This window comes from Triticum dicoccoides, chromosome 3B, assembly GCF_002162155.2.
Source record: "Triticum dicoccoides isolate Atlit2015 ecotype Zavitan chromosome 3B, WEW_v2.0, whole genome shotgun sequence".
Taxonomy (NCBI): Eukaryota; Viridiplantae; Streptophyta; class Magnoliopsida; order Poales; family Poaceae; genus Triticum; species Triticum dicoccoides.
In genome coordinates, this window is record NC_041385.1 from 489,029,505 (window position 1) to 489,052,565 (window position 23,061).

Consider the following 23,061-nt stretch of genomic DNA (forward strand, 5'->3'; position numbering starts at 1 on the left):
AGACACGGTAGCTTGCTTGCGAGCTTGCCAGGCGATCAAGTTAGGACCAAGGAACACAACATGTCCCCCCGTGGATCGTCTATCATCGGGACTACCAGCCCAATCAGCATCAGAGAAGGCTGAGATCAAACCAGAAGCCGCAGGCTGCAGATGTAGACCATACGAAAAAGTGTGTCGAACATAGCGCAGAATGCGCTTAACCACCGTCCAATGAGGATCACGCGGTGCATGAAGGTACTGACACACACGGTTAACTGCAAATGATATATCTGGTCGAGTGGCGAGCAAGTATTGCAGTCCACCAACGATGCTACCGTACTCAGTGGCATCCTCGGAGGAGAGCAAGTCCCCATCAAAAAGCTGATAATTTGTCTGTGGAGGACATAAGAGTCGTAGCAGTTTTACACTGCATCATACCCGCACGTTGTAACAGATCCTGAGAGTACTTCTGCTGAGTGAGAGTCAAGCCACTGTCAGAATGAAAAACCTCCAGGCCCAAAAAATAGTGCAGTCTCTCAAGATCCTTAACAGCAAAAACAGCCCCTAAAGAAGCCACAAGCCGATCTGCAGCAGTGACGGACGAACTGACAAGTATGATGTCATCAACATAGACCAGAATGTACATAGTCACCTCAGGTCGCTGAAGAATGAATAGGGGCGTGTCTGCTGTAGACGGTACAAACCCATGTGCACGAAGAGCAGCGCCAAGACGTGCATGCCACACACGAGGAGCCTGCTTCAGACCATAAAGAGCCTTGTCGAGGCGACATAGATGATGTGTCTGAGCAGGGTCAACAAAACCTGGTGGCTGACGCATATATACCTCTTCTTCCAAAACTCCATAAAGAAAGGCATTCTGGACATCGAGCTGACAAAGCGATCATCCTCGAGTAAAAGCCAGCGAAAGAAGAACACGAATAGTCGTGGGTTTGATAACAGGACTAAACGTATCTTCATAATCAAGGTCATACATTTGTTTAAATCCTTTGGCCACCGGTCGTGCCTTGTACCTTTCAGTGGACCCGTCAGCATGTTTCTTCACCTTGAACACCCATTTAGAATCAATAACATTGACATTGGATGGAGGTGAAACTAGGCGCCAAGTATTATTCTTTCGAAGAGCATGGATCTCCTGTTCCATAGCAGCGCGCCAGTGTGGAATGCCAAGCGCTGCCTGAAAATATCGCGGTTCCACCATAGGATCAGCCTCGGCACGAGCAACACAAGCCGCAAGCTATGCGACCGCACCATCCGTGTGCTGAAGAGGCTTGGCAATGCCACTTTTGCTGCGGGTACGAGGACGCAGTATGACAGGCGGCGGAGGTGATTTTCAATCGTTGATTCATCTGATGAAGTAATCCATGTTTTCACGTTTCGAGATGTACTGTCTCGTGGTGACAGCTTTGTCATTCTCACTTTCTCCGTGGTTCAGTCCCTCCTCTTTTTTTTCTGAAGAAAATGTGAAATGCATGCAGCCTCTACTTATAGAATTATAAGCAAAGTTCAACCTTCAGTAATATGCACTGATACACATGTCTGTACAACTCAATACAATTGATAAACACGGCGCGATCAGTTGCCTAGAAGACTGGAACTTATACACATGTCTGTACAGCTCAATGCAGCTGATAAGCACGGCGAGATCAGTTGCCCGGAGCTTGATTAGCCTTGATACCGTTGTCTAGGGGAACCTAGCGATCTCAACTCACCAGAATCTCTGAGATTGAGAATAGATAACTGAGATATGCATGCCCAGGGCTAGACAAATCAGGTCAAGTGGATGCCAAACAAGTAGGAATGTCTAGCGGTCAAACCATACATGCATGTGGGTGAGCAAATCCCAGCCGGAAATATCACTGTCACCGGAATCAGAACGACTAATGAGGCACCAGATGGTCCACAGATTTTGGAGACATGGCCCCCAAGATCTTGCATCAAAGTTCGCGCAAGATGTCAAGCTGTGCCATGCCATGCCCATGTGCATGTGGAGTGACAGCTGCCGTCTCGGAGAGGTGGCATATGATTTTTCTGAACAACGGAACATGTCGCTGCAAGCTACAACTAAACTAGCCAAGAGAGCCGGCGATCCGGGGCTCCTCCCCTATATAAAGCCCGCCAGATGATATGAGATCAAAGCACACTAGAGATAAAGGCTTGAAGAGCCCAGACTCAGCAGAAACAGGAACTGTATTCTGAAGCGAAACATCTTGACCGTTCTTCAACCAGGATGAGCAAGACGAGGAGCCAGGGGAAGCGGGGAGGAGGCCTCAGCAGGATGCTGAGGGAGCACAAGGCGAGGCTCTACATCATCCGGCGGTGCGTCGTCATGCTGCTCTGCCACCACGACTAGATCAGGATCAGTGATCGGCGTATTCAGTTCAAGCCCAAGACTCCCAGTTTTGCCCTGGCTTTCAGGCTTCAGAGTTAGGTCTTGACGATTCGTTCATGTGTAGTAGTACTTGGTAGATTTTTTTAGGGGATCCTTGCTAGATTTTTGACTTCTTTTTGGCGAGAAAGCTTGACATTCTTGCTGTGCGCTTGGTAGATCAGAAATGCAATATCTGAACTTGATCGGTTGATGTTATTGTGCTGTGGGAGTGTGGAAGTGCAGTATCGTGGGTTACTTTCTTTCTGCTCAAGGGAATTCGCAACCGCACGCACTTCGAAATTTGCCAAAAAAATCCGCACTTGAGTTGCCATCGAATCGTGATATTGCTGCCGATCTGCCCATGATACTTCTGTGACTCAGTCAGGCGACAAGTTTACCCAGAATATTTGCAGAAACAAATCGAGGCATCATGCCGTGTCCGTGCATATAATATGGCCTTAACTCCTTGCCAGATTAGTTTTTTTCAGATCTTTTCATATAGTTTGTGTACTAGTTGACGCATTCCTCATGCCAGATTGCCAGCTATTCATGCATGCTCGGTTGATTTGAGTTCGGCACTGCAGATGCTGTCATATGGACCGTTGCATCTTTCTAATCCAACGGCTCAAATTTAGTGGCTTGTGCTAAAGAAGCACGTGGCTGTATATAGACCACTAGATATGTCAATCTAACGGTCTACAATACAGGGATTCGCAGGGCGCCCCTTCCTGTGCTGCCATCCTGGCACTCTCGGATGCAGTTTGTAGGGTCACTGCCATCCCGAAATTTCTAGCAGACTCTCGTGGTAGAATGCATGCAGCGATATAGTAATACTCTACTAGCAACTACTCCCTTCGTCGGAGTTACTTGTCGCATAAATAAATGAAAATGAATGTATCTAGAATTAAAATACATCTAAATACATTCATTTCTTCAACAAGCATTTTCGGACGGAGGGAGTACTAGCAAGCTACCAAGTCGGCATCATTATGAGAGAGAGAAATGGCATTGCAATGGTGCGGCCTGGGTATAGGCATAGAAAGCCGTAAACAATATTATGCCCGTAGAAGGAATTTAACCGATCCAAGAATGACAAATAAAATAATAAAATATTATGTTTACAGCTAAATAACTTTTATTCTTTTTTGACGGGAAAGTAACTTTTACTTTCTCTCATAAATTTATTTTACAAATATTATCATCCTGTTTTTTGTACGAACAATTTCTGATCAACCGAACAGACATAAGCAATCTTTGATTGGTTATTTTATTTGTAATGATGAATAACTTGCAACGTAGTACTCTTTCCATTGCTGAATCTAGGACGTATTAAATTTTATTAAGACAAACATTTGAGGACGACGTGAGACTTTTTTTCTCGGTATTCCAAATTGTGTAAATCCGATATCGCACCGATGTATTACTAAATTGTTTATATCTTTATAATTAATGATTGATTATTGACAATTTGTGTGGCTTCAGCCATGGTAATTCAGATCATGATACTTAAAATTACACAAGTATGTGTGTTTATAACTCTCTCTACAAACTTTGGCAGAATTATTAACGTTCCATGTATAGAATGTGTGCCAAGAGGGAAAAAAATTACTCTGTGGCTCACACATTTGTATAGACGTGCATGTCTGTGGATCTTACTTGAAAAAAAAAGTGAATCAATATTAGCAATCTAATTATACGTGCATGTCGGTGTGGTTCAGGCCATCTTGCTGTAGGGATGTGCTCAAACTCCAGGTAAGAACCTTGCATCCACTATGTCGATGTCGGCGGCAGTGGCGTCTATGGACGTCGCCTTCCTCACAGGAGGTGCCATTGTGGAGCTCCAACACCTACAGTACTTTGCTTTGTGGTCACCGGGTGAAAACCTAAGATCGGACTCGCTGGATCGGATGATGGTGTTGCGTCTTCGAAGCACTTCCTCCTTGGAGGCGTCATCTTGGGGGCCCAAAGCGACGGTTCATGTTGCGGCGTGTGGTTGAGGGTGGTGTGTTTTGTGGTGGTGGTGCAACGAGCTTGGGGCCGACGGTGGTGTGTTTCTTCTTCATGTGTTTCTCTTTGGTTGTCCTTCGCGTGGTCTCCGTTCCGTTGTTGTGCATGCTCAAGACCCTCCCATGGTTGTGTTGGAAATATGCCCTAGAGGCAATAATAAAAGGATTATTATTATATTTCTTTGTTCATGGTAATAGTCTATTATTCATGCTATAATTGTGTTATCCGGAAATCATAATACATGTGTGAATACATAGACCACAACGTGTCCCTTGTGAGCCTCTAGTTGACTAGCTCATTGATCAACAGATAGTCATGGTTTCCTGACTATGGGCATTGGATGTCATTGATAACGGGATCACATCATTAGGAGAATGATGTGATGGACAAGACCCAATCCTAAGCATAGCACAAGATCGTGTAGTTCGTTTGCTAGAGCTTTTCTAATGTCAAGTATCTTTTCCTTAGACCATGAGATCGTGTAACTCCCGGATACCGTAGGAGTGCTTTGGTGTACCAAACGTCACAACGTAACTGGGTGACTATAAAGGTATACTACGGGTATCTCCGAAAGTGTATGTTGAGTTGACACGGATCGAGACTGGGATTTGTCACTCCGTATGACGGAGAGGTATCTTTGGGCCCACTCAGTAATGCATCATCATAATGAGCTCAAAGTGATCAAGTGTCTGGTCACGGGATCATGCATTACGGTACGAGTAAAGTGACTTGCCGGTAACGAGATTGAACGAGGTATTGGGATACCGACGATCGAATCTCGGGCAAGTAACATACCGATTGACAAAGGGAATTGTATACGGGGTTGCTTGAATCCTCGACATCGTGGTTCATTCGATGAGATCATCGAGGAGCATGTAGGAGCCAACATGGGTATCCAGATCCCGTTGTTGGTTATTGACCGGAGAGCCGTCTCGGTCATGTCTACGTGTCTCCCGAACCCGTAGGGTCTACACACTTAAGATTCGGTGATGCTAGGGTTGTAGAGATATTAGTATGCAGCAAACCGAAAGTTGTTCGGAGTCCCGGATGAGATCCTGAACGTCACGAGGAGTTCCGGAATGGTCCGGAGGTAAAGAATTATATATATGGGAAGTCGAGTTTCGGCCATCGGGAAAGTTTCGGGGGTCACCGGTATTGTATCGGGACCACCAGAAGGGTCCCGGGGGTCCACCGGGTGGGGCCATCCATCCCGGAGGGCCCCATGGGCTGAAGTGGGAGGGGAACCAGCCCCTGGTGGGCTGGTGCGCCCCCCCCCCTTGCCCCCCTGCGCCTAGGGTTGGGAACCCTAGGGGAGGGGGCGCCTCCACTTGCCTTGGGGGGCAAGGCACCCCCTTGGCCGCCGCCCCCCCTAGGAGATCCCATCTCCTAGGGACGGTGCCCCCCCTGGGGTCCCTATATAAAGAGGAGGGGAGGGAGGGCAGCCGGACCCTTGCACTTGGCGCATCCCTTCCCCCTTGCTACACCTCTTCCTCCCGCAGACGCTTGGCGAAGCCCTGCCGGGATCCCTGCTGCATCCACCACCACGCCGTCGTGCTGCTGGATCTTCATCAACCTCTCCTTCCCCCTTGCTGGATCAAGAAGGAGGAGACGTCACGCTGACCGTACATGTGTTGAACGTGGAGGTGCTGTCCGTTCAGCGCTAGGATCTCCGGTGATTTGGATCACGACGAGTACGACTCCCTCAACCCCGTTCTCTTGAACGCTTCCGCTCGATCTACAAGGGTATGTAGATGCACTCCTCTCTCTCGTTGCTAGATGAACTCATAGATTGATCTTGGTGAAACCGTAGAAAAAGTTTTATTTTCTGCAACGTTCCCCAATAGTGGCATCATGAGCTAGGTCTATGCGTAGTTCTCTTTGCACGAGTAGAACACAAATCTGTTGTGGGCGTAGATGTTGTCAACTTTCTTGCCACTACTAGTCTTATTTTGCTTCAGCGGTATTGTGGGATGAAGCGGCCCGGACCGACCTTACACGTACGCTTACATGAGACAGGTTCCACCAACTGACATGCACTAGTTGCATAAGGTGGCTAGCGGGTGTCTGTCTCTCCCACTTTAGTTGGAGCGGATTCGATGAAAAGGGTCCTTATGAAGGGTAAATAGAAGTTGACAAATCACGTTGTGGCTTTTTCGTAGGTAAGAAAACGTTCTTGCTAGAACCCTATTGCAGCCACGTAAAAGATGCAACAACAATTAGAGGATGTCTAACTTATTTTTGCAGCAATTGCTTTGTGATGTGATATGGCCAAAAGTTGTGATGAATGATGAATGATATATTGTGATGTATGAGATCATGTTCTTGTAATAGGAATCACGACTTGCATGTCGATGAGTATGACAACCGGCAGGAGCCATAGGAGTTGTCTTAATTATTGTATGACCTGCGTGTCAATGATTTAACGCCATGTAATTACTTTACTTTATTGCTAAACCATTAGCTATAGTAGTAGAATTAATGGTTGGCGAGCAACTTCATGGAGACACGATGATGGAGATCATGGTGTCATGCCGGTGACGAAGATGATCATGGAGCCCCGAAGATGGAGATCAAAGGAGCTATATGATATTGGCCATATCATGTCACTACTATTTGATCGCATGTGATGTTTATCATGTTTTTGCATCTTGTTTACTTAGAACGACGGTAGTAAATAAGATGATCCCTCATAATAATTTCAAGAAAGTGTTCCCCCTAACTGTGCGCCGTTGTGACAGTTCATTGTTTCGAAGCACCACGTGATGATCAGGTGTGATAGACTCTAACGTTCACATACAACGGGTGTAAGACAGATTTACACATGCAAAACACTTAGGTTAACTTGACGAGTCTAGCATGTACAGACATGGCCTCGGAACACAGAGACCGAAAGGTCGAACATGAGTCGTATGGAAGATACGATCAACATGGAGATGTTCACCGATGATGACTAGTCCGTCTCACGTGATGATCGGACATGGCCTAGTCGACTCGGATCATCTAACACTTAGATGACTAGAGGGATGTCTAATCTGAGTGGGAGTTCATTAAATAATTTGATTAGATGAACTTAATTATCATGAACTTAGTCTAAAATCTTTGCAAAAATTGTCTTGTAGATCAAATGGCCAACGCTCATGTCAACATGAACTTCAACGCGTTCCTAGAGAAAACCAAGCTGAAAGATGATGGCAGCAACTATACGGACTGGGTCCGGAACCTGAGGATCATCCTCATAGCTGCCAAGAAAGCATATGTCCTAGAAGGACCGCTAGGTGAAGCACCCATCCCAGAGAACCAAGACGTTATGAACGCTTGGCAGTCACGTGCTGATGATTACTCCCTCGTTCAGTGCGGCATGCTTTACAGCTTAGAACCGGGGCTCCAAAAGCGTTTTGAGCAACACGGAGCATATGAGATGTTCGAGAAGCTGAAAATGGTTTTCCAAGCTCATGCCCGGGTCGAGAGATATGAAGTCTCCGGCAGATTCTATAGTTGTAAGATGAAGGAAAATAGTTCTGTCAGTGAGCACATACTCAAAATGTCTGGGTTGCACAACTGCCTGTCCCAGCTGGACATTAACCTCCCGGACGAGGCGGTCATTGACAGAGTCCTTCAGTCGCTCCCACCGAGCTACAAGAGCTTTGTGATGAACTACAATATGCAGGGGATGGTGAAAACTATTCTTAAAGTATTTTCAATACTGAAATCAGCAGAGGTAGAAATCAAAAAGGAATATCAAGTGTTGATGGTCAATAAAACCACCAAGTTCAAGAAAGGCAAGGGTAAGAAGAACTTCAAGAAGGACGGCAAGGATGTTGCCTCGCCCGATAAGCCAGTTGTTGGGAAGAAGTCAAAGAATGGACCCAAGCCTGAGACTGAGTGCTTTTATTGCAAAGGGAAGAGTCACTGGAAGCGGAACTACCCCAAATACTTAGCGGACAAGAAGGCCGACAACACTAAAGGTATATGTGATATACATGTAATTGATGTGTACCTTACCAGTGCTCGTAGTAGCTCCTGGGTATTTGATACCGGTGTCGTTGCTCATATTTGTAACTCAAAGCAGGAGCTGCGGAATAAGCGGAGACTGGCGAAGGACGAGGTGACGATGTGCGTCGGGAATGGTTCCAAGGTCGATGTGATCGGCGTCGGCACGCTACCTCTACATTTACCTATGGGATTAGTTTTAAACCTCAATAATTATTATTTAGTGCCAAGTTTGAGCATGAACATTGTATCTGAATCTCGTTTAATACGAGATGGTTACTCATTTAAATCCGAGAATAATGGTTGTTCTATTTATATGAGAGATATGTTTTATGGTCATGCTCCGATGGTCAATGGTTTATTCTTAATGAATCTCGAACGTGATGTTACACATATTCATAGTGTGAATACCAAAAGATGTAAAGTTGATAACGACAGTCCCACACACTTGTGGCACTGTCGTGTTGGTCACATTGGTGTCAAGCGCATGAAGAAGCTCCATGCTGATGGACTTTTAGAGTCTCTCGATTATGAATCATTTGACACATGCGAGCCATGCCTCATGGGCAAAATGACCAAGACTCCGTTCTCCGGAACAATGAAGCGAGCAACCAACTTATTGGAAATCATACATACTGATGTATGCGGTCCATTGAGCGTTGAGGCTCGCGGAGGATATTGTTATGTTCTCACTCTCACTGATGACTTGAGTAGATATGGGTATGTCTACTTGATGAAACACAAGTCTGAGACCTTTGAAAAGTTCAAGAAATTTCAGAATGAAGTAGAGAATCAACGTGACCGAAAAATAAGTTCTTACGATCAGATCGTGGAGGAGAATATTTAAGTCACGAATTTGGTACGCACTTAAGGAAATGTGGAATCGTTTCACAACTCACGCCGCCTGGAACACCTCAGCGTAACGGTGTGTCCGAACGTCGTAATCGCACTCTATTGGATATGGTGCGATCTATGATGTCTCTTACCGATTTACCGCTATCATATCGGGGATATGCACTAGAGACAGCTACATTCACTTTAAATAGGGCTCCGTCTAAATCCGTTGAGACGACACCATATGAATTATGGTTTGGGAAGAAACCTAAGTTGTCATTTCTAAAAGTTTGGGGATGCGATGCTTATGTCAAGAAACTTCAACCTGAAAAGCTCGAACCCAAGTCAGAAAAATGCATCTTCATAGGATACCCTAAGGAAACCATTGGGTATACCTTCTACCTTAGATCCGAAGGCAAGATCTTTGTTGCCAAGAACGAATCCTTTCTGGAAAAAGAGTTTCTCTCGAAAGGAGTAAGTGGGAGGAAAGTAGAACTCGATGAAGTACTACCTCTTGAACCGAAAAGTAGTGCAGCTCGGGAAAATGTTCCTGTGGTGCCTACACCGACTGGAGAGGAAATTAATGATGATGATCAAGGTACTTCGGATCAAGTTGCTACTGAACTTCGTAGGTCTACAAGGACATGTTCCACGCCAGAGTGGTATGGCAACCCTGTCCTGGAAATCATGTTGTTAGACAACAGTGAACCTTCGAACTACGAAGAAGCGATGGCGGACCCAGATTCCAACAAATGGCTTGAAGCCATGCAATCCGAGATAGAATCCATGTATGAAAACAAAGTATGGACTATGACAGACTTGCCCGATGATCGGCGAGCGATAGAAAACAAATGGATCTTTAAGAAGAAGACGGATGCGGATGGTAATATTACCATCTATAAAGCTCAACTTGTCGCTAAGGGTTATCGGCAAGTTCAAGGGGTTGACTACGATGAGACTTTATCTCCCGTAGCGAAGCTGAAGTCTATCCGAATCATGTTAGCAATTGTCGCATACTATGATTATGAGATATGGCAGATGGACGTCAAAACGGCATTCTTTAATGGCTATCTTAAGGAAGAACTGTATATGACGGAGCCGGAAGGTTTTGTCGACCCTAAGAATGCTAACAAGGTATGCAAGCTCCAGCGATCCATTTATGGGCTGGTGCAAGCATCTCGGAGTTGGAACATTCGCTTTGATGAGATGATCAAAGTATTTGGGTTTATGCAGACTTATGGAGAAGCCTGCGTTTACAAGAAAGTGAGTGGGAGCGCTGTAGCATTTCTCATATTATATGTAGATGACATACTTTTGATGGGAAATGATATAGAACTCTTGGACAGCATTAAAGCCTACTTGAATAAGTGTTTTTCAATGAAGGGCCTTGGAGAAGCTGCTTACATATTAGGCATCAAGATCTATAGGGATAGATCGAGACACCTCATAGGTCTTTCACAAAGCACATACCTTGATAAGATATTGAAGAAGTTCAATATGGATCAGTCCAAGAAAGGGTTCTTGCATGTATTGCAAGGTGTGAGATTGAGCTCGGCTCAATGCCCGACCACGGCAGAAGATAAAGAAGAGATGAGTGTCATCCCCTATGTCTCAGCCATAAGATCTATTATGTATGCCATGCTGTGTACCAGACCTGATGTAAACCTTGCCGTAAGTTTGGTAGGAAGGTACCAAAGTAATCCCGGCAAGGAACACTGGACAACAGTCAAGAATATCCTGAAGTACCTGAAAAGGACAAAGGACATGTTTCTCGTTTATGGAGGTGACGAAGAGCTCGTCATAAAGGGTTACGTCGATGCTAGCTTTGACACAGATCTGGATGACTCTAAGTCACAAATCGGATACGTGTATATGTTGAATCGTGGAGCAGTAAGCTGGTGCAGTTGCAAGCAAAGCGTCGTGGCGGGATCTACATGTGAAGCGGAGTACATGGCAGCCTCGAAGGCAGCGCATGAAGCAATATAGATGAAGGAGTTCATCACCGACCTAGGAGTCATACCCAATGTGTCGGGGCCGATCACTCTCTTCTGTGACAACACTAGAGCTATTGCCCTTGCCAAGGAGCCCAGGTTTCACAAGAAGACCAGGCACATCAAGCGTCGTTTCAACTCCATCCGTGAAAATTTTCAAGATGGAGACATAGATATTTGCAAAGTACATACGGATCTGAATGTCGCAGATCCATTGACTAAACCTCTTCCGCAAGCAAAACATGATCAACACCAGAACTCTATGGGTGTTCGATTCATCACAATGTAACTAGATTATTGACTCTAGTGCAAGTGGGAGACTGTTGGAAATATGCCCTAGAGGCAATAATAAAAGGATTATTATTATATTTCTTTGTTCATGGTAATAGTCTATTATTCATGCTATAATTGTGTTATCCGGAAATCATAATACACGTGTGAATACATAGACCACAACATGTCCCTAGTGAGCCTCTAGTTGACTAGCTCGTTGATCAACAGATAGTCATGGTTTCCTGACTATGGGCATTGGATGTCATTGATAACGGGATCACATCACTAGGAGAATGATGTGATGGACAAGACCCAATCCTAAGCATAGCACAAGATCGTGTAGTTCGTTTGCTAGAGCTTTTCCAATGTCAAGTATCTTTTCCTTAGACCATGAGATCGTGTAACTCCCGGATACCGTAGGAGTGCTTTGGGTGTACCAAACATCACAACGTAACTGGGTGACTATAAAGGTATACTACGGGTATCTCCAAAAGTGTATGTTGAGTTGACACGGATCGAGACTGGGATTTGTCACTCCGTATGACGGAGAGGTATCTTTGGGCCCACTCGGTAATGCATCATCATAATGAGCTCAAAGTTACCAAGTGTCTGGTCACGGGATCATGCATTACGGTACGAGTAAAGTGACTTGCCGGTAACGAGATTGAACGAGGTATTAGGATACCGACGATTGAATCTCGGGCAAGTAACATACCGATTAACAAAGGGAATTGTATACGGGTTTGCTTGAATCCTCAACATCGTGGTTCATCCGATGAGATCATCGAGGAGCATGTAGGAGCCAACATGGGTATCCAGATCCCGCTGTTGGTTATTGACCGGAGAGCCGTCTCGGTCATGTCTACGTGTCTCCCGAACCCGTAGGGTCTACACACTTAAGGTTCGGTGACGCTAGGGTTGTAGAGGTATTAGTATGCAGCAAACCGAAAGTTGTTCGGAGTCCCGGATGAGATCCCGGACGTCACGAGGAGTTCCGAAATGGTCCGGAGGTAAAGAATTATATATATGTGAAGTCGAGTTTCGGCCATCGGGAAAGTTTCGGGGGTCACCGGTATTGTACCGGGACCACCGGAAGGGTCCCGGGGGTCCACCGGATGGGGCCACCCATCCCGGAGGGCCCCATGGGCTGAAGTGGGAGGGGAACCAGCCCCTGGTGGGCTGGTGCGCCCCCCTTGGGGCCCCCCTGCGCCTAGGGTTGGGAACCCTAGGGGAGGGGGCGCCTCCACTTGCCTTGGGGGGCAAGGCACCCCCCTTGGCCGCCGCCCCCTAGGAGATCCCATCTCCTAGGGCCCCCCCCCCCCCGGGTCCCTATATAAAGAGGGGGGAGGGAGGGCAGCTGGACCCTTGCACTTGGCGCCTCCCTTCCCTCTTGCTACACCTCTCCCTCTCGCAGACGCTTGGCGAAGCCCTGCCGGGATCCCTGCTGCATCCACCACGACGCCGTCGTGCTGCTGGATCTTCATCAACCTCTCCTTCCCCCTTGCTGGATCAAGAAGGAGGAGACGTCACACTGACCGTACGTGTGTTGAACGCGGAGGTGCCGTCCGTTCGGCGCTAGGATCTCTGATGATTTGGATCACGACGAGTACGACTCCCTCAACCCGTTCTCTTGAACGCTTCCGCTCGATCTACAAGGGTATGTAGATGCACTCCTCTCTCTCGTTGCTAGATGAACTCATAGATTGATCTTGGTGAAACCGTAGAAAATTTTTTATTTTTTGCAATGTTCCCCAACAGGTTGCCGTTGTGCTGCGGCGAGCTTTGCGCTCTTGGTGATGTGTTGGCTCATCTTTGCTCAATGGTGACGCAATGATGCCTCCCCAACCTGCTAATCGTTTCGACCACCCGTGGCGGATCTTCCAATCAAGGTTCGTGTTAAGGTTTGGCACTCGTTGATTATGGTTGATCATCTATAGTGTCGTGGGGCTCGGTACGCACGCCGGTGCAGTGCGTTAGGTTGTTTGCAGAGTCTTAGTATTGTGATCCCTCGACAGCACACTATATCTACTTGTGTCTCTCGTGGTGTTGGTCTTTGTGCCTGCTAGCTAGGTCTTGCCTTCTCCTGGGTGGCATTTTTTTTCTAATCTTTTGTAACCTTGTTACTTAGGTTTTCGACGCGGTTTTCCTCATAAATGGGGTCAACTTGTTTAGGTTTTTGATCCGGTTTCCCTTATAAACTGGATCAGCCAAAGTTAAGGGGTGACTCTTGGCTTTGGCAGCTTTTTGAGCAATATATTCAGGTGGGGATCCTCTCCCCCCGCGACCGTTCAAAAAAACAATCTAATTATACTAAATAATCAGCTTCCCCGCATAGTAAAATCAAATTGCCATTAGTCCTTCCCAGCATGCGACATTACACGCGCATGACACGTGCCATTTACCAGTGTCTACAGGTGCCAAAATGTTTTCTAGTGGTTCTGCCAGACAACCACATCCATCCAGCACTGCACACTCTACGCTCCTCTGTATTCTAGGCAATGTATATATTTCGTTGTCATTTTTTGCATTTATATGAAAAATACTCCCCTCGTAAAAAAATATAAGAGCGTTTAGATCAACTATATTTCTTCACAGAGGGAGTAGTAAACACATCAAATTAATATTTTTTGAAGAAAAAATACAAAATGGTGTGAAGATTTCATTTGTTTTCAACTATTTTGCAATTCAAAAATAGTGATTTTAACTATTTCACTTTTAAAAAAATAGGATTTCAACTATTCTAGAAAAGATGTCACTTAAATAGAGTAATTTCAATTATTTCACCACATCCGTAAATTTTTTAAATATGATTTCACCACATCAATATATTTCAATTATTTTCAAATACTGATTCCAATTACTTACAATAATTGATTTCAACTATTTAAAAATTGTGATTCCATCTATTTCAAAGAAGTGATTTCAGATGTTTTAAAATTGTGATTCCAACTATTTCATAGAAAGGATTTCAGTTACTAAAAAACTATTTTAAAATAAGTTATTCAATTTATTTCCTTATTAAAACCAGTGATTACACTTATTTTTAAGGGATATAAGCAAAAAACAAAAATGTGATTTTAATTATTTCAAAGAGCAAACCCACATATTCCATTATTTCAAAATGGTGATTACACCTATTTAAAAAAAGTGTTATAAAGAATTGCATTTACAAGATCGTCAATTCAATCATTTCAGAGAACTAACTAGTTCACAAATCACACTCATACTTCAGTAATTTAATAATCATATTCCACATATTTCCCGAATTTCATATACTAAAATCATATTTTCCATGAACATTTGCATACTAACTATTTCAGAGCATCTCCAACAGATGATGTTTGATGTATAATAGGCATGGTGCAAAAACCATTTTTAGGGCTTTTAGGCCGAAATTGGTTCTCCAACAGATGACGTATCTACAAATGGTGTTGCAAAAAAATTCCCCTCCCACTCTCTTTTTCTATTCTTGTGTTTGCGGGATCCAAAATACTAAATCAAATTAATTTGTGAAAAACTCTAGATTTATATTAAAATACCTCGGATGATACATACATACTATATCAATTAAATTAAAACCAAGTCTTTGGACAGCTAAACAAGGTCGGTCTCAAGTACAAGCTAAAAGCATGTCACCGTTGCCGCTCCATCGTCGAGTTTCGCCTGGCATTGTATCATGGTCAATAAGTCGTCACGCTAAGGTTTGGACCAACTCCCCGTAAGAGAATACGTCAATGTAGAAGCCCTACATAGATCGAAAAACCCACTATAAGTTTTTTTGAGTCTAAACACATTTTGTTCACTAATCATAGGCCAAATACATTGGATACAATTTAGATCCGGGGGATCGAGGAGCCACAGATGGCATCCTAAAGAAAGGCCTAATGTGTGCTTAGCAAGGCGATGAGCCTTAATATTAGTTTCATGTCCCTCGATGATGAAAGGACATGCCATGAACTGTGCCGAGATAGCTTTGATCTCCTTGACGACGCTCCCATATAAGCCTCCTGATTTTTTTTTTATTTGTAACAACCTCTTGGCAATCAGAAGCTATTATCACATGCGTAAGTAGGAGATCCCAGGCTAGAGAAAGAGCTCCTAGGTATTTGCCTGCTCCATCCCTACACACGACATTGAAAGATCCAGTACTTGAGTTCCTCGCCATTGCCTCATCTACCATGATCTAGCAAAACCTTACGCTGGGGGGTGTTCTACGTGGGCGAGATGCCCTTGCTATCGGCAATGGGTGTATCATGACTGGTTTACACCTGCCCAACTCTCGGATGTAGTTGTGTATGGAGTGATGAGATGCATGGGGGGTCTGAAAGTGTTGCTCATCGAGTGCTTTTGTACGTGCATACCAAATATCCCATAGTGTAACCACCACTTTAACAAAATCATCATGTTGCAAGCTATCAGTTAGTGCAAACATCCACCTTCTTGCTTCCGATTCCTTGTTGTTCCCAGCAATTTCAACTAGGTTTGGGTCTTCCAAAGCCCACACGCATCTTGCCATGTTATAGTGTACGAGAGCGTGCTGCCAAGAATCATCCCGTCCACAGAGTCCGCATGAAGGAACTGTTGACATGTTCCTACTCTTTAAGATATCAGATGTGGGTAGGGATTGTTGGGCTAACCTCCATAAGAAAATTTTGACGTTGGAGGGAACGTTGGAGGGATTGTTGGGCTAACCTCCACATGCTTGTCTAGTCCTTCGCACCCCTCTATGAGTTTGAAGATTCTGCTCTTCCCTCGAGCCATGCTTCACGGCGTAACTTCGTAGAGACTAACATTCAATAAGTCGAGCGGACTGAAAAAACCACGTTCTTCTCATGGGTCCAAGACTACAAATCATCCACCTAACGTGTGCATAGTGGAATAGAAGCAATAGCTTGTACATCTGTAGGCATGAAAATTTGAGCTAGCTTGTCCATGTCCCATGATGCCATCCGTCGTGATCAGTTCGGCCACCACTTGAGGCGGGTCCTGTACCATGCTTACAATGGGTCGCATGTTAAAGTCCCGTAGAATCCAATTATGGAGCCAGATCAACATGGATGCCCCGTCCCCTACTCGCCTAATAAGTCCATGTTTCATGGTGTCTCTACCATCCAATATTGATCATCAAGTCTGCAAAGGGAGATTCCCAAGATCAACATCAAGAAAATCTATAAGTGAATGGCCATACTTACCGTTCGGTTCCAAACCAATGGAGCTTTTGCAGTGGGTTCAAGTACCTGGCCCAATAGAAGAGAGATGAGCTTACTTTAAACCTCCTTTCCATGGGCCAGTAGTCTCCAACACCTACGCTAGACATGGGAAGAGTACCACCACCAACGGTAAGGAGGTCCTATTCTACCTTATGTGAAGGATATCCCTAATGGGGCACCCAAGGAGGGCATCTCCTCCCTTCGAAAAACAAAACCGTATTCATATGGTGTTGTAGAAATTATTTGCTTTCCTCCATGAAAAAACGGCAGCCCTCTCCTTTCGCAAAAAATGGTTTGCATTTTTTATATAATTAAAAAATGTTTATTAATTCATAAATTTTTATGGATTTCAAAAGGGATTATGAATGTAAAAATGTTCATGAATTTATAAAATAGTCACACTTTTTAAAGTGTACTAAATTTCAAATCCGATCAGGAAGTCATCATGCTAAGATTTGGACCAACTCCCCATAAAAGAAATTGTCATCGTAAAAGCCATCCATAGATAAAAAATCCGAAAGCCAAACCATATCCTAAACAAAATGTATGATGACTAGGCAATAGCGACAAGAAGAAAGTTGTTGCGAGGGAGAGGGTGATATGTTGCGTCGGTGAGACACACAAAAATTGAAGCCACTACCTCGTTAATGCCTAGTCCGTAAGGGTTACACTTCTGTCGTTGACTCCACTAGAATCCTGTAAAACTACCATCACAAAAAGGAGGAAGAAGGGGATCGTTAACTCGGCACCAACATGAAGACACATGAAGCAAACGTCAATATCCGAATGTCCCAAGAAGACGCAAACATTGCCCCCTGGATCGAACACCAATAGTCCAGAGAACTTTTGTGTATTGTGATGGGGGGTGGCAAATCTGTAACACGTTGAGAACTTTTATATAAACGAGCTGATACTTAGTGATTCATGAAATGTGAATTGTGATGTGTGAAATATGAACAGTCATATATAAAACATAGGAGTTCTTTTGAAAATATGAAATAATTGTTTCTAGGATTATTGAAATGGTTATCTCAAAAATCAACGAAATAATTCTATTTGTGTTTTTATGAAATTACAATTGAATTTTTTAAAATAGTTATTGAAACTGATAAAAACTAATGAGATCATCTACAAGAGATTATGTAAAAGTTGGTGCCCTAAAAAAGTTTTACGGCATGAGAGAGAAGGTTTAAGGGCACTACAAATTTTTCGGTTGTAATAGATGATGTAAAACAAGTGCCCTCAAACTTCCAAACTTTAAACATGATCATCTCATATTCCAATATTTGAAACTCTAAATTCGAAATGTTCAACATCCGAAACACTACTATGGACATACATGAAAATAACATGACCAGACACTACTATGTGATAATAGCTTATGATTGCCAAGAGGTTGTTACAAATATAAAAAACAATGCAGGATGCTTATATGGGAGCATCGTTAAGGAGATCAAAGCTACCTTGGCACAGTTCACGACATGTCCTTTCATCTTTGAGGCACATGAGACTAATATTGAGGCTCATAACCTTGCTAAGCACACATTAGGCCTCTCTTTTAGGACGCCATCTATGGCTCCTCGATCCTCCGGACCTAAATTGTATCCCAATGTATTTGGCCTATGATTACTGAGTAAATTGTGTTTAGACTAAAAAATACTTCAGTGGGTTTTCGATCTATGTAGGGCTTCTACATTGACATATTCTCTTATGGGGAGTTGGTCCAAACCTTAGCATGACGACTTCTTGACCACATGATACAATGTCAGGCGAAATACGACAATGGAGCGGCAATGCCAATGTGCTTTAAGCTCATACTTGAGATCGACCTTGTTTAGCTGTCTAAAGACTTGGTTCTAATTTAATTGATTTATAGGATGTATATATCATTAGAAGTATTTTAATATAAATCTAGAGTTTTTCACAAATTAAGTTGATTTGGTATTCTGGATCCCGCAAAACACGAGAATAGACAAAGAGAGTGGGAGGGGAGAAAAATTGTAGAAATATATCATCATATTTTTTATGCAAATAGCATGATAATTTACACCACATACGAGATAAATTATGTACAAACGCCATGTTAACTTTCACCCGGGGAAGAAATTTTTTTGTTGAAACACCCCCTGATAACTTCCTGTGTTAATATCATGGCAATTTATGCATTATAGACCTTGGTAACATACATACAAACAAATTGCTAACTTTTTATCCAAAGTTGTTGAAACATACTCCGATAACGTATGTGTACATAAGATGGTATTTTACACACCGCGGACCTAATAACTTACATATGAACACATTGATAACTTTTCACCATACCCCGGTAACTTCTATGTAAATAATATGGTATTACGCACCAGATACCTGATAACTTACATATAAACACATTGATAACTTTCCACCATGGGCAGAGAAGTTGTAGAAATATATCTTGATAACCTAAGTGTAAATAGCATGGTAATTTACGCAGCAGACATCCAATAACTTACATACGACACATTGTTAAAAGTTGTTGAAATATGCCCCGATAACTTCTGTGTTAATAGCATGGTCATTTATGCACTGTAGACCTCATAACTTACGTTTAGCCACCATGGTAACTTTGACTTCGATAAAAAAATGTTGAAACATAACTCCTCTGGTAACTTACATGTAAATTTATAATAATTTTACGCATCACAGACCTAATATCTTACATTTAAACACCACAGTAACTTCCATCCAAGGAAAAAGATTTTGAAACATACACCGGAAATTTCCGTGTTAAATTACCATAGTGCCTCATGGTAAAGTTACCGTGCTTCTCATAATATAGTCATTAACCTTCTTGCACTGTAGTTACCAGCCTTATCATGATATAGTTATCATGTTGCTCATGTCATAGTTACCACGCTGGTCATGCCAAAGTTACCAAGCCAATTTTTTTTCCTGATATGGTAGAAATGAGAAAGGTTCAAATAACCTTGCTTACTTCAACAAACAACAACTAAAGGTGGCATAGTTAGTTATTGGGATCAACAACTATTAAATGGACCTGGGTTCAAGTCCTCTTTAGAGCGCTTTTATTTTCTATTCATATTATTCAACGAAAAACCCCAGAAAAACCACTAGCACATTTTTACAAGAATTGGTAAATTGGTATAGAAAAAAATGTTAAACATGTATTATATTATTTGACATATACGAAAATGTAGAGTGAAAAGAAAAATAAACATAAGAAAAAATAAAATAAAACAAAAATGGAGAATAAAAAAGAAAACCAAATAAAAAAACAAAGAAAACCCCTAAAAACAAAAAACTTAAGTTTTATCTTGTTCCTTCTTTCTTTTTCTTTTTCTTTTCCTTTTTAAATTTTTCCTTGTTCATTTTTTTTCTTTTTCAAAATGCTTTAATTTTCTTTATCAAAATTGATGATTATTTTCAAATTCAAAGGAAAATTTTCAATTTCGATGATTTTTTTCAAATTCAATGAACTTTTCCCAAATTGATGAACTTTTATTGAATTTTCAAACTTTTTAAAATTCTATGAACCTTTTTCAAAATCAATGAACAAAATTGGATGAACTTTTTCAGAATCCGGGAAACTTTTTTTGAATTTTTGAACTTTTTAAAAATATTGATGGAATTTTTTCAAATTTTGTGTTTTTTTAATTCTTTGTTATTCTCAATGTTTTTAAGAATTCCCTCTCAAATTTATGCTTTTTTCAAATAATTTATATTGGACATATAATTTGTATTTATGTTGTGCTATAAAAGGTTAGATAGCATTGTTTCCTAATTACACACAACTAAGTGAACGCGGCCAGGTTATTATTGGCTACTGTTGTCATCGTTTGTGTGCTGAGTTCGAGTCATGTATCTTTCTTTTTCTTTTTTGGTTTTTCTTTTGTCATGTCTCCTTTTCCTATCCTTTTTTGTTTTTTTCTTGTTTCTTTTGTTGTTCATATTTTTAGAAAAAAATTGTACTTTCAAATTTTGCTCGCTCCTTTTACAAAAAATGTTCAAAACTCAAAAAAGTAAATAATTTCTTATTCATTTTTTTTGCATTTTGAAACTTTGTTCACAAATTCATTAAATGTTTGGGTATTGAAAATATTGTTCCCAATTTCTACTTTTTTTACAAATCCGATAAATTTCCATGTTTCCAAAATTAATTCTAAATTCAAAAAATGTTGGGGTAATTTTGTCACAAATTCAAAAGATGTTCGGGAATTTTAAAAAATGTCGCGATTTCCATATCTGTTCAGAGTTTCAAAATATGTTCATGTTTTGAAATTTTGTTCATAAATTTAAAACATGTTCATGTTTCACAAATTTCTCGCAAATTTTAAAATGTTCATGTTTTTAAAATTTGCTCGAAATTCATAAAATGTTCAAAGGAATTTTCAAAAATATTTTCCTTTTTTCCTTTTCTCATTTATTTTGTCATTTCAAAAAATGTTCTCGTTTAAATTTTGTTCATTTTTCTGCAAAAATGTTGAGTTTCCCAAAACGTGTTCGTGTTCTCACAAAATGTTTGAATTTTAAAAAAAATCTCAGAAATATGAAATTTTTCGTGATTTAATATGTACTTTTTTTAAGAAAACCAAATTGAAAAAAGTTGAAATATTTTGCATCTTATAGTTCATATAAGGCGGGCTGCAAATTTTGACATCAAGTGGTCCTCAGATCGACCCCTCAGACAGACTATACATTTTTTGATTTTTAGTTTTGCAGTTGTCGCGTGTTTCTTTAAGGACCGCATTGGAAATTGAACCTGAGAAGTTGTTAGTTGTAGTTGCTCAGACAGCGGGCGAAATTGGATGAAGTCACATGTTTGAGGCACGGTACTAATGCGCTCCTCTTTTTTTCTCTACTACTATTAGACAAGCAAACATTTTCATCGCTAAATGCACCCAGCCTAGACTACACACAACAACACGAAGGAATTACAGCCTTGGGATCAGATCACTAAATTTGATCTAACACTCAAGGTTACACTAACCCACATCCAAGACTGCGTTTAGCATTTCCCCCGGGCGGATGAAAACTCTGCCAATCCCACGTCTCACAGTACGGATCCCACACCCGCACAAGCAGCACAGATAGGAAACAAACATCTCCCCACATCCCGCCTCCAGCCGCCACAACCGGCCCAATCATCGCACGAAAATCATGCCGCACCCTGCCCCTTATCCTCGCTTGGGGAAGCCGCAGACTCAGGACGGCTGGAGCTACCAATCCGTCCGCGAGATCAGCGAGGAGATTGGTCGCGGCTGCTTCGGCGTCGTCCGCTGCTGCACTGGAGGACGAGGCGTTGATGCACATGGTGATGGTCTAATGGACCTCTGCACCGGCCCGGACCTGTCGACTGGGTTCGCCTCCGCCACGGCGCTCCCGTACCGGAGCCGGATGTCGCCGCTGTTGCCGCACTGCTCGCCGAGGCCCTCGAGATCTTCCACCGCTGAGACGCCGTCGACACACCAGGGACACGGGAGGGCAGCCAGCCCAGTAGAATCCCACCTTCTAACCCTAATTACCAGCGCTCTCTCTCTCTCTATCCGCTAGATTGAACAGGTCACGGGGTTGGATCGAGCGACCGCACGAGCTGCCGGTGCCGCAGCTGCGTGGATTCCAGTCACCGCAAGCCTGGAGCCGAACCGCCTGAAAGGTAACCTCTATCCTTAATCCCTGTTGTTCTCCGCTCTACCCGTGCTGTTGCCTCCTGCATGTTGTGCTGATCCTCTGGTGTGGTGAGCGCTGGGCACTTGCTGCTGCGTACGTGCTCAGGTGGCTGCCCTGGGCTGGTGCTGCGCTGGCCTGTTGCCGCTCTGCTGCTTTGTGTTTCTGTATAGTGTTGTTGCTTGCTGCCGCTGGTCTGCTGATGTTTTTGTTGTTCATGCTAGAAAATGACGAACCGAAATGGGACATGGCATCTCTAGAGCGTACCACAAGGACTTGGGAAGAGGCATGGATGCTACAAATAGAGCAGTGTGTTTATCTCATTTCACCCAATCAATTCTTCTTTGTCTTTATTGTATGCCATTTTATTAATTATTTGTATATATCTGCTGTATCGATGTACTGATGTTAACAGAAATTGTCGTATCCAGTATCCCTGTATCTGTATCACCGTGTCTTCTTTCCTGTATCGGTGCTTAATATTTAGCTGAGTTGGATCTCTACTTTTGGATTGGTTGTACATTGGAGACTAGCCTATTGGTTTAGATAAAATATAGGTTTTCAGGAAAGGAGTACGGAGTTGAATTCTACTTTTTATTATCGCGGGTCACAACGGCAAGAGGTATGGTATTACTTGACTACACATTTATATTATGATTATGTTGAACAACGTGTTTCAAAATATGGTGGACAATCATGCTTAATGCCAAGAGGTATGGTGTTA

At 42.7% G+C, this 23,061-nt stretch overlaps 1 protein-coding gene and 1 long non-coding RNA gene across 2 annotated transcripts; both read left to right on the top strand.

Moving 5' to 3' along the window:
• Positions 1 to 2,169: 2,169 nt before the first annotated feature.
• Positions 2,170 to 2,584, top strand: LOC119281434. Its single transcript, XM_037561950.1, has one exon. The coding sequence runs from the start codon at positions 2,228 to 2,230 to the stop codon at positions 2,348 to 2,350; it is 123 nt and encodes a 40-aa protein (XP_037417847.1). The 5' UTR covers positions 2,170 to 2,227; the 3' UTR covers positions 2,351 to 2,584.
• Positions 2,585 to 21,748: 19,164 nt separating this feature from the next.
• Positions 21,749 to 22,770, top strand: LOC119276682. The gene is made up of 2 exons (XR_005136744.1): positions 21,749 to 22,326; positions 22,562 to 22,770. It is a non-coding gene; the product is annotated as an uncharacterized LOC119276682 (long non-coding RNA).
• Positions 22,771 to 23,061: the final 291 nt, after the last annotated feature.